This window comes from Anopheles stephensi, chromosome 3, assembly GCF_013141755.1.
Source record: "Anopheles stephensi strain Indian chromosome 3, UCI_ANSTEP_V1.0, whole genome shotgun sequence".
In the NCBI taxonomy this organism is placed as follows: Eukaryota; Metazoa; Arthropoda; class Insecta; order Diptera; family Culicidae; genus Anopheles; species Anopheles stephensi.
The window spans coordinates 10393873-10414631 of NC_050203.1; the positions used below are offsets into that span (position 1 = coordinate 10393873).

The following is a 20759-nucleotide window of genomic DNA, read 5'->3' on the forward strand; positions in this document are numbered from 1 at the left end:
CTGTACGGTGCGTTGTACGAATTACGCGAATCGAAGACGCACCTATAAAGTAGTGTGGTGACACGGCCTACTTGTGATTGATCTCGAGTGAAAGGAATAAAAAAACAATCCTTTTAGTGGAAGTTGGAATAATTATTGGTTTTTAACCTGCCATCCAAGAAGCCTGTGCAATTTAGTGATGGTGAAGTGTGAAGAAGAATTTTGTTGGGAAAGTGTTCTTGAAGTGAAGTGAAGAGAAGTCTGTTTTCCGGTGTATTTTCTGTGAGCAATTCAATGTCCAGCTGTGTGATTTAATCGGGGCTTAGCATCGTGAGTGTTTGTAGTGCAATCGACAACTCCTCTCGCAGGCAATAACCATGTCCACTGCCATGTCGACAGCGTTCATGGTGGACAGTATCCTGCAGGATAAGGACACACCGACCGAACAAGTGTCCCGCTGTACGGACGGATCCAGCCCGGTCGGAGTTCTGCCTGGTGCGTCCAACGGCGACGCAGGATCGCTCGCCTCCATCTCGGACAGTGATCCCGAGTTTGACGAGCCGAAAGATTCGGCAAGTCTGTGTGATTCTCCGAAAAGCTTCCACGGACTACACCATCACCCAGCATCGGGTGATCATCATCTGCAGCATCTGCATCACCATCATCTACTGGCCCAGCATCATCATCACCATCACCATTCGTCGGCGTACTCCGACGATGAGGTACCGGCGGGACCTCCGTCGTCCATCAATGGTGGTTCGATCGTGAGACGATCGGGCGGAACGTTCCGCACCCATCCGGACGATGCTGGTGTGCCGCTCGAGCAGATGGATTTCTGCTGTGCCAAGTGTGGCCACTGTCAGGCGGAACTCAATCCGGGCAGTCGGTTGCCCAGTCCGGCGAGCGGTAATGGGGCGGACAAACGAGGTTCCGAAGGGGAGCACAACAATAACAACAACAACAACAACAGTGGAGATAGGAAGGAGGAAGGGGGTCCGGACGGGGACGGTGGTTTGGGAGAGTTTGAGTTTCGGTGTGAAAAGTGTGGGTTCGGGGAGTATGTGGTTCCGGGCAAGCAGACGATCCTGAAGGAAAGCAGCAAACCGGTGCTGAAGTTTAGTGTGTCCGCCATTCTGGGCGACAAGAAGGATTGCGTTAAAGTTAGGAATGGTAAGTTTGGGGTGCGGGTGTATATGTGTCTTAGAATGAGTTTGTTTGAGTAGTGATCTAATGTGGTTGAGTGAATCTGTGTCTTTATGAGTGATTGGTCTATATCGGACTAAAGCCAAAGTCTCTCAAACCTAACAAAAAGAAAGAAGGAGGTTTGATAAAAATAATTGACAATTTTGAGCGTCCATTCAACATTATCGACTATATTTAGTGTCCTCGGAGCAATCCCTAATGATTCTTCAGTCCTCAAAATCCATAAATTGTGGATCAAATGGATCGCTTTTTCTTTTCCTAAGCAAACGTTAAAATATTTATATAAAATTAATGTCGTCAAAGCATCTACATGTGACTAATGTTGCCGAAGAGATTTTCCCTTGCAGACTCCTGTCAGAGCTTTCCAGAGCAACCTCTCACATTCGAAGTCCTGGCAGAGAAACATGTCCAATGAAAATTATTGAAATTTACATTAAAAATAAGAAAGCGTTTTATTTAAAAGAAGAAAAATAATTTTTATTTGAAAACCCTCTCGCTTAAAGAAAAATCTGTTGAGACTGATGACTTTTCCATAGTTTTTCTGTCCTTCCAAAGTGTTGTACAAGTGTTCATCAGTGATACTACACAGTGTTTAACACAAAAACCAGCGTTTTGTCTCGTCGAGCACGATGCTCATCAGTCACTAGTTCGATTTTCCAACCCGACAAATGCCTGAAAAAGACGCATTTTTCCAGTGTGTGTGTGTGGGTTGTCGTCGTATGGTCAGCAAGTCCACTTTAGCCGGATAGGAAGCGTGAAGCGTCCACTCATTTGTCCCGAGCGTTGGAAAATTATCTCTCCACCCCCCAACCCACGACGGGCGGGCCCGATCGAACCCATTATCCGATTGGCGTGTGTAATTATTATGATCTGATTTCATTCCCGTCCTTATCCGGCCGGTCGGGTCGTCACGTATGCGTTCGGCAAAGGATGCACTTTTGCTCATCCCATCCGGTGTATCACACCGTCAGATACGCGTGTAAGCGTAGCTGATGAACAAGCAGCCACATCCAGCGCCCTTATACCGGCCATCTGACCATCCCGGGAAAAGGGGGGGGGGGGGGGATCGTTTTTCCTGCAGCTTGCAGCTTGCATCCGTTGCATGCTGGGCATGACCATTACCACCGGTTGCATCGCTTTCGATTATCCGCCACCGTTTTGCTCATTTTGCCGATGCACCACTACTTGAGACCGTTCCGGAAACAATGCAGCAGTTTATTATCATCACCGGCCCAGAGTCGCTGGACGGAGAGTCGACCGGGCTCTTCCGTTTTTCCGTCCACTGCCACGGGATGGGAATAATTTATATGCAATTAACACCTCATTTATACAAATAGATGAACAGCAGCCACTGCACAGTCGATAATCAGTTGAGTGGTCGACACGATCGGGAGGACCCACCCCACCCAACGGGTCAACCTTTTGTGGCGTGCCGACCATTTCGCGAACGCGTCAATTGGTGGTACCGGTTTGATTGGTTTTGGGGTTTGTTTGATTTTTATGGGTGAGCGAGCTCATTTCCTCGAATGCCCGTGTGGTGAGGAAAATGCGTCGTTCGGTGCAGTGAATAAGTTGCTGTTGTTAAACAACTTGTTTTTGGGGGGGGGGTGTGGGATTTGTGGGTGTCGGGTGGGTGATGTGTGGCAAAGATGAGTGCAGAAGAAACAAACAGGAACAGCGTCATCCAGTGGGTTGAATGATTGACGCAATTCTGCGACGCAAACGGCAGACGGCGGATTTCTGTTTGCATTGTTTTATGGTGGTTTATCATTTGCTTCGCGGTGTTTACATTTGATAAGAATGTGTTACAAAGTTATAATTGCTCTGAAATTGCTGGAATTATTTTAATAAAAATCGTAGGATGAGGATTGAGGATTGTGAGCTATTGAACGATTAAACTTATTTTATGGAATTATTAAATTACTTACTTTGAAAGCTTTATTATTAAAAAGTAATTTGATTGTGACTCGACAAATATACTTCTATTGTGCCTTTTCGTCAAATATTTTACTCTTTTTACAATATTAAGCATGGAATCGGTTCCTAGCCGACTTGGGTAGGAGGATTGATTTTGCTATATTTTTTCGCTAATTTGTTATATTTTCTTTTTCTAAAAACTAAACTGCATTCTTTTTACACTGGGTTTTCAATTTTCTGTACTCATTTAAAGCTATGCCTGTCAAATATGTTTTAATGTTATAGCATCACTTATAAATTTGCTAGTTCCGCTTTTGCGTGTCTCTTCTTCAATACAAATACATGGTTTGAAAGGTAAATAAAAGTGCCTAAATTCACTTAAAAATTTGAATGAATATATCCGATATCAAAAATACTAAAAATCAAAATATGAAAAAATAAATCGCTCCTTTGTCGTAAGGTTGGGAGCCAAAACCGTTTACTTAATTACTACAAAAATTTATTTACGTTAAAAAAGGTTGTCTTATAGCTACTTGTATTTTTGAACGATTTTTAAAGCCATTTCAGTAACGGAGAAAAATATGTCTCGTAGGTGTCAGTATAGTTACGTTATATGAACAATTTTACAAAACCAATTTTTGATCGATTTTCATCTCGAGGTCCTGTCTTAATTTCCTCCTATTGCTCCTTTAATTTTAGTGTCTAAAAGATTGAAATTTCATGCTACTCATTTGATTTTGGACTTATTTAATATTTCAAAGACTTTTCTAATTTTATAATACTATCGCCGTGCTTTTTGATAGTTTTACTTAATTTTTCTAAGTTATTTTATATACTGTTTCTAATAAATTTTCCTCAAAACAAATAGCAATGGGAATAGGAACAGCGCTGCTTGAGGGATCACTACACAATCGAATAGTGTTTTTTGTACAATTTGAATGTTTTATAACTTCTTCATGAAAACTATTTTTTTTTATTCATAAAGAACGGCCTGGCCGTATTGCTTCATGAAAACTAACTAATACGAATTAAATTAGATGTACTCATAACAAAAGTCCCAAATAATGAAGTAGCCAAACTATCATGATTTATTCTGTAAACTCTATCAAATTATACCTTACTGTACTTATAATATTCTTTAGCCAATCGATAAAAATTCATACCCATCACTTACTAGTCCATCAACAATCGATTTTCCTTCGATCCCTTAGGAGCAGTCCAGCTTTCGGAAAAATCCACTACCGAAATCCATAATCTACTACTCGCTCCAAGCGAGCCTATCCATATCCATGGCAACCTTAAGCTCGGGAAATTGATTATGTGCCAGCGATAATTTATACCACACTTATTTTCACCTCCAAACTTCCGGTATTTCGGACCGGATGTGACGGAGAAACCGGAGCTCGGGGTATCGGTTGCTCGCGCCGTCTCCGGTGGTAGAGCATTAATTTCTTCTACCACCACCGCAAAACACCCATCAAAAGTGTCACGCCGGAAAGGCCGAGCTGAAGGAAAGCTAATTTATATCGCTTTGATTTTTATACCGAGGACTGGAAAGGTGCTCGAGGACTGATGGGGGTGGGATAAGGCTGGTGTTTTTTTTTTGCTTCACTCCAATCGCCATTCGGCTTCGGTAGGGTCTGGTAGGAGGGTAAATATGGATTCAATGATTCTTATGCGCTCGTTTATGAGTATGGCCGTCTGCAAGTGACATTCGACGATGACGACGTAGATCGATTTTCGCCCCCCTGCAGAAAGCAGGAAAAACTGGAGGAAAAACGGCCATCATCAACGGTTTCTTCGGTGCTATCGTTTGCTTTGGTTCGGTGTTTGCGTGGCTGGCTTCGACCGGGAGGGTTGTGATTGTCCATCCCACCTCCCTGTTTTTCCGGTGTGATCTCGGTACGGAAATGTGTTACATATGTCCTTAGACGTGATGCGAGCCAAAAGCCGAGAAGCTCGTTTAGATGCCCGGGCACTGGAAATTATAAACACATCTAGCCGATGAACCCTCGGCTGACCACATAATGGTCCGTCTCGTCCGAAAATTGTGTGGGCCGTCTGGTCCGAAATTCGGACAAGCACTTTGCCTACCAGGGTGTGGATCGAAAAATTGCTCTCTTCTTGGGGTGCACCCAAAAAATCTCCCAGTCCAGGATCAGGGAAACGTTTAAGATGGAAAACAGAGCGCTAGTGGGAATAAGGCAGGCGGTGGAAAATCACATCCGGCGTATGAACATGTTCATACTGCTAACGAGCTGTGTGTTTTCCCCCTGTTCACCAACCTCCTTCCAGTGTTTTTGGGGGGAAACCCCCTTGGAAAAAAGGGAAAAGCGCGTTCCTTTTACTCCGGAGCCGAACACGATGCCAATTTCATCGACAACTCAACTTTCCCGCCGTTGGACGCGACCGAACGATCCTCTAAGTGAGCTGCCAGCTGACGCAAATTATATTATTTTCCACCCTTGACGACGGGGCTGCTTGTGGAAAGGTGCTGCAAAGGGGGGGGGGGGGGGGGGGGGAGGGAACTACAAGGGGGAAAATCTTTACCCGTCGTTTGGTCGTTTCGGTTTCGGGCTTTTTTCCCGGACGTCGCCAGTTGCTACGAGGAGGCCCACCCAGGATTTTCCCAACCCCCTTTCGACGCCAGCTTTCTAGGATCGATCGACATGGCGCTAAGGGTTTGACTTTATGTCTTTTGGACTAAGTGGCGTTTGGGACTACACACACCCACACACAGAGAGGGAGCAACGCCAGAGCGAGGGTGAATCTGCGACTGAGGCAGATTTTGTGGCAGTCGAAATCTGGTACAGTTTACGTGCTAAGTGTTTTTCTCGTTTAACTCAATTTAGGACGAGCATCTGGCGATGGTGTTGGTGGTGGTGGTCACCGGTGTGAGTGAGTTTGCTCCTCCGGCCTGCCTAGCTTTCCTTTCCAATGGATGGAACTTGGTGTCTGCACAAATAGACGATTGTGTTTTGAATATTTGAAGTCGGCCAGTTGGGGGAAAGAACTTTAAGCAGAAAACTTGGCAATGGCCGTAATGATTACGTAGATCGTAATCTCTATCTCTCTCTTTCACACACACAAAGCCACTATCTTTTGTCACACAATAAGGCGGAAAATTCGATCGATATTTGGCTGACAACGGGAATCCGAACCGGGGAAAAATTGGAAAAGTTTTCTGCCGGATGCGATTTTCTTTTTCCTCAAGAAGAAAAACAAAATGACAATATTCTCTCAAGGTTGGCTTTATCTGGGACAGGGGAAAAAGTTGCCCCGTAAGATGAGACATTTTAAATGAGTAAATGATCTGTTTATGACACTGCAACGATATGGAAGAGAGTCAAGTTCACATTCATTCCATATCACCGTACTAAAGAACTTCACAAAAACCACCCGATTAATAAGCTCAAAAAACATTAAATTAAAGTTACAAAATTGCTGCGCTTTAAAACTAGTACACAATTTCCAACGGGATGACCCACCACGAGCACACGGGTGATTTAAATGATTCCATTTATTCCCGAGCCCCAAACCGCCAACGAGGAGGCTTCGGCGAGGGCTTTTGCTGCTGTCCACTGCTGTCCAATGTTTGCGGTTTTTGTTCCGTATATCCTTGTGCTGTGTGGTGTGTGTGTGTGGGAAAAACCCGGGCGGAAAACCTCACCCATGTAAATGCCCATTTGATGGAAAACTGATACAGTGATAAAAAGTGGAAAAGTGATGGCCCTGGATCGGGATGAGGCAATCGGTGGCTGGACGAGGTGTGATATGCGTGCTCGGGGCGGGGGAGTTTTCAACAACATGATTGTGTAATGAATATTTATATCGTGGCCAGTGGGCTGTGGGTTGGGAGCCCACAAGCATGGCGCCGAGAGCGTTCACAAACAGTTCATTTAAATTGTGTCACATGTGAGAGGTGTTTTTTGCTTTAAAAATTGTATTTTATGCTCTTCAATTTTTAATTCACTTTTTTACTTTTTGGGGAACACTGCCAGGACAGGAATACGTAAAAGGGGCTTTATTTTATTTTTATATTTTTTATTTGATTTTTGATGGATTTTTGAAAGGCTTAAATTTTATTTTGTGTATTTTTAACAGGTTTTATTTTTTTCCGTTTTTTACATTCCAAATATTTTTCATTCCACTATGTTTTATGTTTTTATTAAAATTCTCTTTAATTATTTCTATCTTATTGTTCACTCTTTTTTCTTATGTTTTGCTAACACTTTTATTCCATTGTTTCAATTTTTCCTGCTTTTCTTCTATTGACGGTTGTTTTATTGTTAGTTTTATGGTTTTCATTTCGACATTTGACCCTTTAAGCTCATTTTTTATGCTTCTCTTATCTGCTTTTCCCCCTTTTTTTCTCGTGTTGGAATAATTTTTGGAAGCACTCCAATTTGTTTCAACAAGCCGGTCTATAAAAAAAACCCGAACAACACTTTGAATGATGTTTCCACGGAAGTGGATCCATGCTGTAACATGGTTCGCTTTTTTGTAATTTTCCCCTCAAAATGGCTCATCCCAGCATGTTTTGCAACAATGGGTAGTTATGCGAGTGTGTGTGTGTGAAGAGCTTGTTTGTTTTGTGTTGCCTCTACGCGATTGCATATAAATTATATCACTGTAATTTGTTATTGTAATACATGATGGTCGACCCGGTTCTAGCGAGAGAAGGACACGGCACGGGAAAGCTGTTCCCAATGAGGAAACCCCACCTGCATTGCAGTTCTTTCCATTTTTTTTTGTTGCCGGCCCCACTCCCGAGTGTCGGTGCCCAGCAACACGCTGGGGGTCCGAGAGAATATTCACCAACAACAACGACACCAGCGAAGGGGGTTTTGGTTGTCAATTTGTTTTGGCCTCCCTCCCAAAAGACGAGACAAGTGGAATGTCGGTCGGTGTGTGTGTGTGTGTGTAGTTTGTGGTCAACCAGCACACATAAAAACACGGGATGATGTGCTTAATTAATTGCATATTAATTATGCTGTGAATGGTGCGTTCTGGTTTCGATGTTCAAGTGCTGGTGTATGTTTAATTTAATCGTGTTTTTGAGGGAGTTTTCTCTTGCCGACACCGATTGACGCCAGAGTAGGGCCGAATTTTAGGAATTTGTCAATTATTTTAATAACAGAAATTTAAAGAGAACATGTCACAACAAAGCAGTCAGACAGAGAAAGCGCTTACCGTGCCTTTATTCATGACGATCCTCTAAATTATGGCCACCGAGCACTTCAATTTATCATTGCATTGGATTAAAAAAGTGATTCATGGCTGTGTGCACCTAAATTTTCACATAAAATAAATCTCGATTACATTGAACCACCATTAAAAAGCATAAAAAAACGTACGGGGCGTCCTCATCATCAATTGATCATATAACTGCCTATAATCACCTCGACACGCCACAATGACAGTTTGGTGGCCGGTTTTTTTTTTCTTCTTCTCCGGGCTAGGTTCTCCCGAGCCCTCTGCTTGATACGCCTTCCAATGTTATTCATTTTTTCCTTGCTGTTTGCTTTTGCAAACCAAAAACACTGCCGAACACGTGAAGAACAATAAAAAAGCGCATGCCACGCACACTGCATCAAGCAACAATAATCGTTAAATCGTTAGAAATGAGCAATAAACCCGGAAGGTGCCGTCGAGGCTGCGAAAATGTTGATTGAACACCCGAGCCCGGTCCTCAGGACTCATCGATCGAACCTCGCGTGCAGAGTTCCCGCCCTTCAGGAACCGACCGAACCTCGCTTCAAAGCTGGCTCTAAACGACCCGATCCGGACGTTGAGCCTTGTACAATAATAACAATTCAACGTCCAGTACCTCCTCCTGATGCTGCTACTTCTGCTGGTGTTTAGCAGGAGAATAGAAGAAAAAAAAACACCGCATCCCAAAGAGGAGGAAATCCCTTGCGGTTGTCCCTGCTGAAAGCGCCTGCAGGGTGAATACAGCTGGAAGGACCAGGGACCTAGCGCTAGCACAGCGGCTGTCTGTCTGTCTATCTAAGCCATCGCCAGATTTCGGTGCAAGCTCACCGAGCGGGCAATAGACGCAATAATTTAAACATGATTATAATCCAATGTTTTTACAGCCCAAATCCTTCACAAACCTTCCCGCCGGAGGATGTTCCGCTGGTTACACTCGCTTGCGCTTTTATCAGTCAGTCGGGTCGGTTTGGTGGTTTCGATCGTTGCTCGTTAGCGCAAGAAAGCGTACCAGCACGGTTGGCTTTTGTTTTTGTTACAGATTAGGTTCCAGCTGATGATGGAAAATCTGAGCAACTTCCAGTATTCCAATCTAATGCGAATGGATTGAGCTTATAGAATCTGTGCAGTATGACGCTTGACGGAGAAAAAGGTTCGCTAACGGGTTTTGTTCCCATTGTGTGGTGGTGTTGTGAAGAGATCGATTGTTGTCTGAGAGTATGGCAAAGTAGAGTGATTTAAATGTTTTTAATATGATACACAAGGAATTGATCTTTATTCTTGGAGATTAAAATTGAATTGGATTCTACAACCACCGTCATCGGTCCTCATTGGCCTTGCCTAACATCAGAAGAATTGAGTTTCAAAAAAGGCATATGAGTAGGCAAACGAGCACGATTGAAACTTGATAGTACGGCACGAACTATTAATATCTTGTAAAGAGGAAAATCGCACCTTATCGCTGCTTAAATGCTGCTTAGGAAGCTTATTGTGAATATTCATAGCCATATATTAAAATATTCTTTGCAAATTGCTATAAAATATTTCGTAAATCATTCATAAATCAATAATGTTTTACTAGATTTGAAAGATATGCGATTAATTCACCAAAACAGTAAAACCACAGCGAAAGCTATAACAGCTTTGGATATCCTGGGTTCGTCGCTGATTCGAACAGATCGCAGGCCCGTTACAGGTTGTGTAAATTAGTTAAATACCGCCATATTAGTGTGCTTTATTTTATTTCTTATTAATCGGTGACGGGCATATTGCTTGTGCTTTAACTTGGACGTCCTTTAAATTTAGCTGGTTAAGAGCTGCTTAAAAGATCCACAACCTTCAATGGTGCATATTTATTGCTATCGAGAAAATCTAAATCCGGGACTGAAAAATCTAACAATTCAAAAAGCATATCAAAACTTCAAACCTGTTCAAAACAATTAAAAAACATACCTTTTCCGTCTAAAAACACAACGCGTCTGAGTTGTTGAATTTTAGCCAGCAACTGACACTATCCTGAAGCGTTCTGCCTTTTGTATTTGAAACATCCGTTCGATGTTAATTTTACACTCATCAAAATGCCGTTTTCCCAACCCGTTCGCCTACCAGCACTTGACAGCCGCTCAAGGCAAATTGGGAAAGGAGATCGTACAGAATTCCTGCATTTCATCGTGCAGGCTCGCCAGCCATATCATATCGTTTTGTGGCGAAAGTTACCCGCACAACGCAATGTTACCAACCAACCCAAACCCATCTGCCGACGTCAGTCAGGCCTCGTTGGGAAAAAGCGTATCGTTGTGGCACCTTCAATTAACGAGCGGGTTTGGCTTTTTTGGGGTAGTTGGAAATTTAGCGTAACATGCAATAACAAAGGTTTTGTGTGTCGGGGGCTGGCAGCACCACGTCAGTTAAGCCGTCTGCCCGGCATCGTGTACGAGCGTTCCGAAGGATTAGAAGTTCCGGAAGTGGATGATTAGAATGTGTTATGCCAACAAAACAACATTGGCCCTCCTGCTTCACCGTGGCCGAGCTGCCATTTTCCGCGTTGATTGAGTCCCGAAAGATATGAGCATATCAAATTCATAATCTTACCCTCACACACGCACACGTGCAAATGAGAGTTGTTGTCAACTCTTGCGCCGCAGTCGGCAGACATCTTCCAGCACTGTCATGGCCGCCAAGAAGATGGAGATGAATCTTGAAGCGTCGGGATTTTAGCGCGTCACCCTGGTGGAAGGTGTTAACGTGGAAGTTTTTATGCGAAAACTTTGCGCCAGCCGTTAACGCGTCGCGGGCCTCATAAAGCTACGCTTGGGAGGGTTTTTGTTTCCTGAATGGTCGGTCGGTACTTTCCAGAACACTGTACCGAGACAGTTTAGATGCGTACAAACATTTCCGGACATTTAACGCTAAGGCGTTTGAGAGCAACGGGGACAGAAAAAAAACCGGCATCTGAGATCTCCAGAAGTATGTCACATTAAGTTCGTTTAAGCTGCTCGGGATTTCCCTTTTTGATGATGTTTGTTATGATCATGAACCAGTCTTTGAACTTCCGAGCGGTCATTGTCGTTTGTCTACAGCGAAAAAAAAAGACTTCGAATTCTCTAGAACCGCACCAAGGAATCACGCTCGCAAACTCATCCCGAACCATCCATCCGCTTCGTTGCAGAATTTATTCAACCACAGCACCTTTGGCCTTACATTCAGCAGAACCTGATCCAACAGAACCACTTAGCCAACCCAGCATTCCTGGGCGCTCATCCACACCACCCCCACCACCCTCACCAGCAGCTTCCCCATCCCCATCCTCATCATCATCCCCATCATCATCACCAACACCATCAGGCACCACATCCACTGTCACCTCATCACCCGCAGCAGCATCTTACCGTCGGCCCGAACGGTAGTCCGACCGGGCATCAGGGCAGCAGCAATGGGGCACCCCATCAGCAGCAACAGCAGCAACAGCACCACCTTCACAATAGCAGCAGTAACAGTACCAGCGAGTCTGGCAGCTTACCCAACAGCCCGGAACTGCAGGAACCGTCAGCGGTGGCACTGCAGCAGCAGCCGAGAGATAATAAAATCATTGCGAAACCACTTCCGAGTCGACCGACGCCCTTTCTGCACCACAGTCTCAACCATCCCCATCTGCACTCGCTGCTGGCCCACTGCCGCAATCCTTACATACCGGGTAAGTAGAATTGTGGTGGGCCGTTCGCCGACCCCACGACTACATCTCGGAACGTCTTTCCACAGGTGGACCACAAGTTTTCCCACTGCCTCCTGGGCAAGGCTTCCCGTGGGCCCACTCCACGCGAGGGAAGCCCCGGCGGGGGATGATGCGGCGAGCCGTCTTTTCTGGTAAGAGTCGTAGACCCAATTCTTGGTGAGGTCCTAGACAGGATTTTAGGGGAACTCTAATATCTAAGCTAGGAGATCTCGTTCTTAAATGTCCTTGTCCTAGCTCTTTAATCTCTTGATTGTTTTGATTCTTGGTAGACTCCCAACGGAAAGGACTCGAGAAGCGATTTCAGCTCCAAAAGTACATCAGCAAACCGGATCGGAAGAAGCTCGCGGAACGGCTCGGTCTTAAGGACTCTCAGGTAAGGGACACCGGATCATGATTTATTCATGCGGTGGCATGGAAAAACGTCCTCCTCCCCCTCCTCCCTCCACCAGGAAAACTAATGGCCACACATTTTAGCACAAACATATTACGCTGATAGTGGATCCCCTCATGGGCGCGAGTGGCCATCTTTTTTTTTCTCCCCCGCTTTGCGAAGAAAGAAAATTTTCTTCCTTTCTTGCTACGGTGAAACGAGATTGGACTTAGCTCCGCCCTGGTTAGAAGCGATCAAAACTTGAAGGGAAAATTGGGGGAAAAACAAGAAAAATAATCCCAACGACGAAAAAAGAAAGATGGCAGCAACGGGTCGGGGGGTGAAGATGTGTAACGCAGGGCTTTGGGGCGAGTTCCGTTTATGTACTGGAGCCAGTGCATCCAGTTTTTCATCTTGCGGAAAAGTCGAATAAGAGTTGGGTTGTTTTTTTTCCTAGTACAGTGAGAGTGAAAGAGAGCGAGTTGGAGCGAGACGAGAGATGAGCTCACTCACACACACACGTGCGCACCCCATTCAAGTGCGCAGACTCCACGCAGACGTGGAAACCGTGGCATTGCTATTCGTCTTTCGACGGACTCGCCGAACGCAAGGACTCAAGGAATTCAGGCTCGCTGCCCTGATTTGTGTGCTTTCCCCTTCTCCAGTCGGCGGTGGCAAAAGGAAAAACTTTGAATTTTCCACTTCGAGCGCAAGAGCACTGATTAATGGTCAAATGGTGGTCGTTCGTGTTTGGTTGTTAATGGATTTTGTTGTCGAATTTGTGGGGAAAACAAATGGGATTTTATTACCGACTCATCGGTTTGATTAGGAGGAGTTGCTTTGGTGGTTAAGGATCGAATTTTCCGGCTGTTTTTTTGTAGGGGCAGGGGTGATTAATTTTAAGTGATTTTTTCCTATTAATGTTAACACCTTTTTCAATTTATTCTAATCATTTTTTTACTTTACTTTTCTTTTTTAAGTATTTTATTTATTTTTGGGAAGTAAGTTAACATTTTTTATAACTTAACAAGGATGACTAATGATTTCCATATTTTGTTGTTATCATTTTTCCTTCGCCAAAGCCTTCTCTGCTGAATAATGAAGGCTTCTTTACACAAAATGAAGGCATGACCTCACATTCGACAGCAGACATTCGCCAAAAAGAAAAAAATCCTCCATGGAAAAATGAACCACAAAAAAAAGGAAAGGAAAATTATCCCACTCTTTTGTTCTTCCCCGGTTCCCCCTTGCACCACCAACACCACCCCTGCTGCGTGATAATCTGCACCGTAATCCGGTTGCACTCGACTGGAAAAAGACCAGAAAACCAAAAGCCATTAACTTCATGCAATCCCGAAAACTGTTCTGTTTTCCACCCTCTTTACCGCCGACCGGTGGTACCGAAATTGAAAAGTTTCCTCACTCCGTTTATGCCCGTCAAAAAACAGGGCAAACCCTCACCCCCACCCCCCACCAGTTCCCAGTTTTCCCTTCTGGGGGAGGGGGAAAAAAAGCAAACAATCAAACCAGTGTACGACATGACAAATAAAGAAGCGATTATTTCCTACTTCGGCTTACGGTTTTGCGGATAAATCTCGGCTGCGCACAAAAACACATGACGAGTACGAGGAGTAGGAATTTTCTTCGCCTTGTTTTTCCCTCCACACGCACACAGGCGTATGCACGCTTTCCCGGATGTGGGCCACACATATATACTCTCTCATCGTGAACGCTTCCACGTCTGGAGATGACATTTTTCCAACTTTGATAATGTGCTCTTCGCCTGTTTTTTTTTCTGCTCGCTTTTTCTCCAGAAGGAAAATCACCTCAAAGAGAGAGAGGGCGAGAGCGAGAGAGAGAGAGTCTTTATGTGCTTGAGCAAAAGGATCGGGGTGGTACGGTGTAGCTAGGAAATTGATTTAATCCGATTGTTATCGGTAGAAGAGCGTAATGAATATTTTCCCTTCTTCGCAACCCCCTCCTCTCTATCTCCCTAACTCTCTGCTCTTCCGCTTTCTCTAGTGTGAGCGGGAAGAAGCTTGAGGGTGGGTGAGTGAAGTGAAATAATCTCATTGATGATCATGATCCGTGAAATGATTCCAGCGAAATGAATTACGTCCTGTTTGGTCGGTTTGTTCCTTCGTTCTTCGGATCTTCGGAAAATTATTTTCTTCCCTCTGACCGTAGTGGTAGTGGACTTTCTTCTGCTTCCTTTGTGGCCAGTAGCTGAAGGAATGTTTCAATAAATTCATGAATATTTGCCCCCAGGGTCGGGATGCATTGGATGGTGGATGGAAGCGCCGGAAATTAATCGTTCATTAATTTTCCAATCTATCGCCCCAGTTCGTCCCCTGTTTCGCATTGGGTGTAGGTGTAGAAAGTTTGCCCTGTTGGAAGGTGAGGATTCTTTTAAATAATTATCGATGGAAGGAAGGACGGAAGGGAGAGAAGGTGCGATTTTTTAATTTAATCATCACAGGTGGTACTTTTCTTGTGTTTTATGCCTATTTTATTTACCACAAGTAGAGTGAGGAAAAAAATTTGTTATACGAAAAGTGGGCTTTAATTCATTTTTTCATGAAGTCCGCCAATTTTATGTTGTCTTGTTGTTTTGGGACACTTGATTAGAAGATCAAACATAATTCTGTTGACGGCATTGAACGACGATTAGATTAGTTTATGTGGCGATTCAGAGGGCGAAGCGATAGCAGCAGCCAGTCTGCACTCGGCATAACCAGAGATCAAATCCTTTCCGCCTTGTCGTCTTCTTCTTCTTTCATGGCCTAACGACCTCTTAGGGTCATGCGAGTCATTTTTGGCTTCTTCTTTTTCTTCTTCTTTCTTGGCCTAAAGACCTCTTAGGTCCTGCCTGCCATTTTTGCCTTACTAGACTTATTGATAGGGGCGGTCCGGTGACCGATGCGATCACGGCGCTGGTCTTTACACGGCAGGTCCGGGGTTCAAATCCCATCTAGACCGACTCCCCGTATGCAGGGCTGACTACTTTGCTACGGGTAAAAAGAAATTCTCAGAAAGCTAGAAATGGCAGGCCGAGACCTCTCGAGGTTACAGTTCCAAGGAAGAAGAAGAAGTCTTATTGATACCGCATAAGGCCTCCCGATGGAGGGATGAGACTTGAAAGGCTCAGATGAGACTTGAAAAATCCTCTCATTTTGAAAAATTTATAAATTATTGAATTAGGCGTTTGTAGTGTTTTGTATTATCTTTTTCTTCCTTGGCACAACAACCTCGAGAGGTTCGGGCCTGCCATTTCTGGCAGCCTTACTTACGGGGTGATGGTCTGTATGGGATTTGTGCTCCAGTCCTGCTGTGTAAAGGCCGGCGCCGTTATTGTCTCGACCAAAAATATTACAAATATTTTGCTTATTTGGAAAAACACACTATAGTTTTGAATAACTAATTACTCATTTCATACTTAGTAGACCATTAGCAAAGAAAAATGATCGATAGTGCGTCATCATCTGCGAAAAAAGCATTAATTCACCATAGTTCATTATTTATTATTCAATGATGATGGCCATTTGTTATAATAGGATTGAATTCTAAGCTCAAATCATTGTCAAAGTTGATTAGAATAACTGCTAATTTACTCCTTGCTTATCTTAATCCAATCTGGGCACTAAACACTCCCAAGATCTCTCCCAATGTAAACGCTCCAGACAATAAGGAAGTGATTGTGTCGATTAACACACCACTAACCACTAACATCTTGATAACAGGCACGCTCAACTACCTCCCCTCCTCCAACACACACAGATTAGCCTCAACCCAACCAACGGCCACCACCATGATCGAGAACATACGTTTCTGGCATAACAAATTTATGCTTAATGGACCGTTTTTCCAATACGCACCGTTGCACGTGGCGTTCTTCGCGAACCGAAATCTGTTCGACCCCCGTGAAAACTCAACCGCACACGGCTCACTGTTGGAAGAAGCACACACACACACAAAAACAACACTAAACATACAAACGTCTGTCTGGATAAGCATCACTGCAATTGATTACCACCCTCGGCAACACTGTGCTGGGGGAGGACGCTCTCAAATATTTACTTGTCATTGCCGTCGGGCGACGACGTTCCGGCTGTTTTGGTTTCGAGACAGGGCAGCAAGCATTTCCACCACCTTACTCCGAGGGTGTTTAGCGTCGTGTGGTGTGTGTGTGTTTATTTACTAAACTAAGTCCTTTTTGAGTCCGAGAAGCCTTTGAGCGTTTGAAATGTAAATTTGACGAGCGGTAAAGTGCTCCCGAGCTTATCTGATTATCCGTTCAAGTGGAAGTTCCTTAACCGATCCGGACGGTCTAGATCTCGGTGGGAAACAAAAAAAACCCCGAAGACTTCTCTTCTCGTCAGAACGCGGATCCTTTTTAGGGCAGTGATTGATTGTTGCCAGCGGCGCGACGAATCGCTCACTCGCCGCTGACTCGGGTGGAACGAATGGAATCGAGCTGATCGAGATGACAAATGAGACCACAAGGTGCTGTGACATTGGTGCGGTAATTGTGCAGCTGAGTTGTGTTGCGAACTGGGCACGATAACCACGGTGTGATGACATCCGTTTTTGCTTGTTGACTTCACCTTATTACGAGCGTTAGCGCATCTGCCGAAGGAAAAGCCTTGTCATGTCAGCCTTCGGAGAGAGAGCAGCCTCCGGGAAAAAAAAAACAAAACATTAAACGGTGTCAAAATTCATCGATCAAACGTTGGACATGGTGTGTTGGGAAAAGTGTTGGAAAAATGCAGTTATTGGTCACACATTTTATTCCACTTGGATGCATTTGAATAGCACAACCAGCGCTAATGGTGGTGCTAATGTGGCATGCTGTGAATGTGTTGGATGAAAGGTATGGTTGACAAATTGAGCTGTACTGGTGAAGATGTGGCCTGATGATGAGGTCTTCTCATTTTACTGTAGCTTTCATAGTTGAGTTATCCAGAATTCTTTGCCGAGTAACTCTGTTGAGTAATTCTCAGCATGGAATCATCCTTCAATAAGTCTTAGGCCTATATCACAGAGATAGGTCAAACAGATAGCATTTCTCAGCATCTCTCACCATCATTCTTCGTCCTGCATGTTCATCCTTGGCTTAACTAGAACTTAAAAGCAATCGTTTAAAATGATCCATTCACCTTGTAAGTAGCACAGCTTGTATGGCGTGATATACAATTTCAACTCTAGCGATCTCTCAAATATGCCACTTATCCCAACGACCTTACTTACTTACAAATAAAGCGATACAACCTCTTGCGGTCTTGGTCTGCTGCAACAATCCTCGACACTTCGATGCCATCCTTCTCAATTTGAGCCTACTACAGCGTCTCTGTCCATGTGGACGGCCTAAAAGGACTTTACGGGCTGGGTCGTCCGGCGCCATTCTCATGATCAGCCTTCTGCCATCCCACTACAGACTAACACTACCGATGCGGTCAATCGCCTTACTTCTAGCGTCGTGATATACTTGATGAGACTTTGGACTCTATTTGTTTTGATGTACGGGATAAACTTTAGAGACTCGCAATGGAAGCGAAAATCTTCTATTACATTTAATAAACAAGCATATTAAAATATACTATTGCAATCAACTAGTTGAATACAAAACAGCCTCCACCAGCATCGACCTTAAGCTTCAAGCCTGTTACAGAACCTCTAACAAAGTTGATGCTACAGTTTCCCTGGGAAAGACCTTAAAAACTGTTTTAATTACATCCATAGACTGAGCTGTTGAACGAGCGGCCCGCTGTTAGATACGGTGGTAGATAACGGCGCCGGTCTTCACACGGCAGGCCAGGGTTTCAAATCTCATCTGGGCCGTTCCCCCAGTATGTGAGGACTGACTATCCAACTATGCGGTATCAATAAGTCTAGTAAACCAGAAATGGCAGGCATGACCTAAGAGATCGTTGGTCCAAGAAAGAAGAAGAGGAAGGCTTAGCTTTTTCTTAAAAAAAGGAAGAGCGATTGGTGGCTTTTCCAGCTACGCTCCATACGAAATAATTCACGGAAGGTTAAGGTCTGAGGAGGAGGAAGACCAAGAAATAGGAACTGGCGAAATCGTAGAATTGATGCCATACATCCGGCCTGCTATTGGCTACCTTTGGAGTCTTGAACGCTCGACTCCAGTGTTTACCAGCTTCAAGTAGTCATCTAAAGTTAGCCTGAGGCCCTGTTTGAAGGAGGCATCAGTAATCGCCTTCTGAGGCTACAGTCCAGTCCAGCTACAGTATAGCCGATGCGTATCATCCTGATGTGAGGGATTCATCCATCTTGGATATTTAATACGAATGCCCGAAAGAGTTCAAAAACTCTCCTACACCATACCTTGCAGTAGAGCTTACCGGTCGTCATCTGTGACTTTACATCCCGGGGTCGAAAAATTTCTCTCCCAAACCCAAACCAGTTGCGACCGGATGGCTTCCAGCACGGCTACAATCACCAAAGTAAATAGTATTCAGCCCCGACTCAACGAACGAATCATTTACTGTGACGCATACGCATACCTCGGTCCGGTGGGCGAACTTCCATACTTCAAGTGGAAAGTTTTGGAAAGAAAACCGCGTATTTGCGTCAATTAAACGCTGCTTGTTTGCTCTGCCTGTTTGAACGTCGGGGAAGTCTTAAGAGTCGCCAGAACGCCCATGACGTAGTCCCATGTTGGGGTGGGTGCAAAGGTTAAGAATCGATTGCTTTCTGAGCGTTTCTGATAATGCTTATTTAATTTTAGTTATTCTTAATCGATACCAGCGCATTAAGCTGTTGCTAATGACACCACTTTGTGTGATTCTCACGCGCAATGCCGGCTCGCAGCTGATTCGTCAAAGCAAACAAGCGACTTGGGAGGGTTGATGTGTTGGTCTGGGTCTTTTGTTTTGCGTCAGAAGCCAAGATGCTTAGTAGTTGTTAATTAGATTTGAATTTTTGGGATGTGTTTTAATGGTAATTTCCCAGCGATGCTTGATGTCCAAGGCCTTTTGGATCAGTATTAGTACTCGCATACTTCTTACAGAACTCTTCAAAGTCCAAAATCGCCCTCAGAATCATTAGAATCCCAACAATAAAAAAATACATCCCCAAATACAAACTAAGCTGGGGTCGGACGCTTCTGGACCGCTCGCTCGTCCATCCGTCCAACAAGCGGAGGAGGACCAAAGACCCTCTTCCTCCTCCTGCGCCAGAAGCGCACCGGAAAGCCGTAATTGTCACCCAGGGTTAAAGTGTCTGCCGGTGACAGTTACGAGAAAAGGCGGGCAATGTGTATTGCCTCTGAATTATATGCGGCACGCACGCATTTACACCTCGCCGCCGCTCCCTGCGGTGTGCCCTGCCGGCTCGTTGGACTGTGGCTGGGATGTAGAAAAGTGTCGTCACCCGTCGGGATGGCACCGGCAGTGGACAAAACACTCTGCACGCGTTGGGTTGGGTGTCCAGGACTTTTCGTCCCAATGTCTCTCTCTCTCTCTCTCTCTCGCTCGCTCGCTTGCTCTCACTCACACTTGCTCGATGAGTTCTGCCGGGAGCCTTTTTCACCAAGGGAGACACGACCCATGGTGCCATGTTTTTCTACACTGTATCCGTTTCGCACCTCGCCGATGAAGACCGGCCAGGACCGGAGTGCTTGGTGTGGTGTAGTGGTTGTCTTTTGCTGTCGTTTGGCTGCATGCGAAACTCCAAACACCCCCCATGACCCACCCAAGGGGGAGATCCTTCGGGCGAGTTTTCACTTGCCGAGTTCCGGGTTCTGTTTATGAGTAATTGCAATTTCCGTTCACCCCTTTTTCCGGGTCGGGTGGTTTGCTTCAAGGCTTTTGCGCCGAACGTGTAGAAGATCGTTGTGGTTACAAAGTTGTAAGATACAGCTGAACCAGTGTTCAGGCCGCTCGGGAAGTTGTACGGCCAGTGTGAACCATTACAACCGGATACCATTCTAGTAAACAATATTGCATGGCGCGCACAGGGACGGAAAACTGGGAAAATGCGAGCTGGAAGGGGGGGGTGGGTTCTATCGCCGAAAAAAAAATCGATAAACGCCAGATCTCGCCGTGGCTGGCCACCCCACACAACAAATGTTGGAAAGTTTCAAGTGTGTGTGTGTGTGTGTGTGTGGCCGTCGTTCTTCACCGAGAACATACGCTATCAGCAGGCGGGTTGAGTTTGACGTTTGGCAAGGGCAACTCTTGATTGAATTTCTAGCCAGAAAAATCCAGCATCCCAAACGAGCGGCCTCTAATGGAATGGACAAACAGGACTTCGCGAGTGGGTATGAAATTTGAGCATGGTTAAACAGAAGAAAGCCCGACGAAGGCAACGAATCCCCGTTACACC

At 44.8% G+C, this 20759-nt stretch overlaps 1 protein-coding gene across 1 annotated transcript in view; it reads left to right on the forward strand.

The window, feature by feature from the left end:
* LOC118513137 (homeobox protein Hmx) overlaps positions 1–20759 on the forward strand; it is a 24034-nt gene continuing 3275 nt past the window's right edge. Inside the window, exons 1-4 of the mRNA XM_036058562.1 lie at positions 1–1149; positions 11480–12004; positions 12070–12174; positions 12313–12416. Coding sequence (XP_035914455.1) covers positions 357–1149; positions 11480–12004; positions 12070–12174; positions 12313–12416 — 1527 coding nt within the window. The 5' untranslated portion in view covers positions 1–356. The remainder of the gene's footprint in view (positions 1150–11479; positions 12005–12069; positions 12175–12312; positions 12417–20759) is intronic.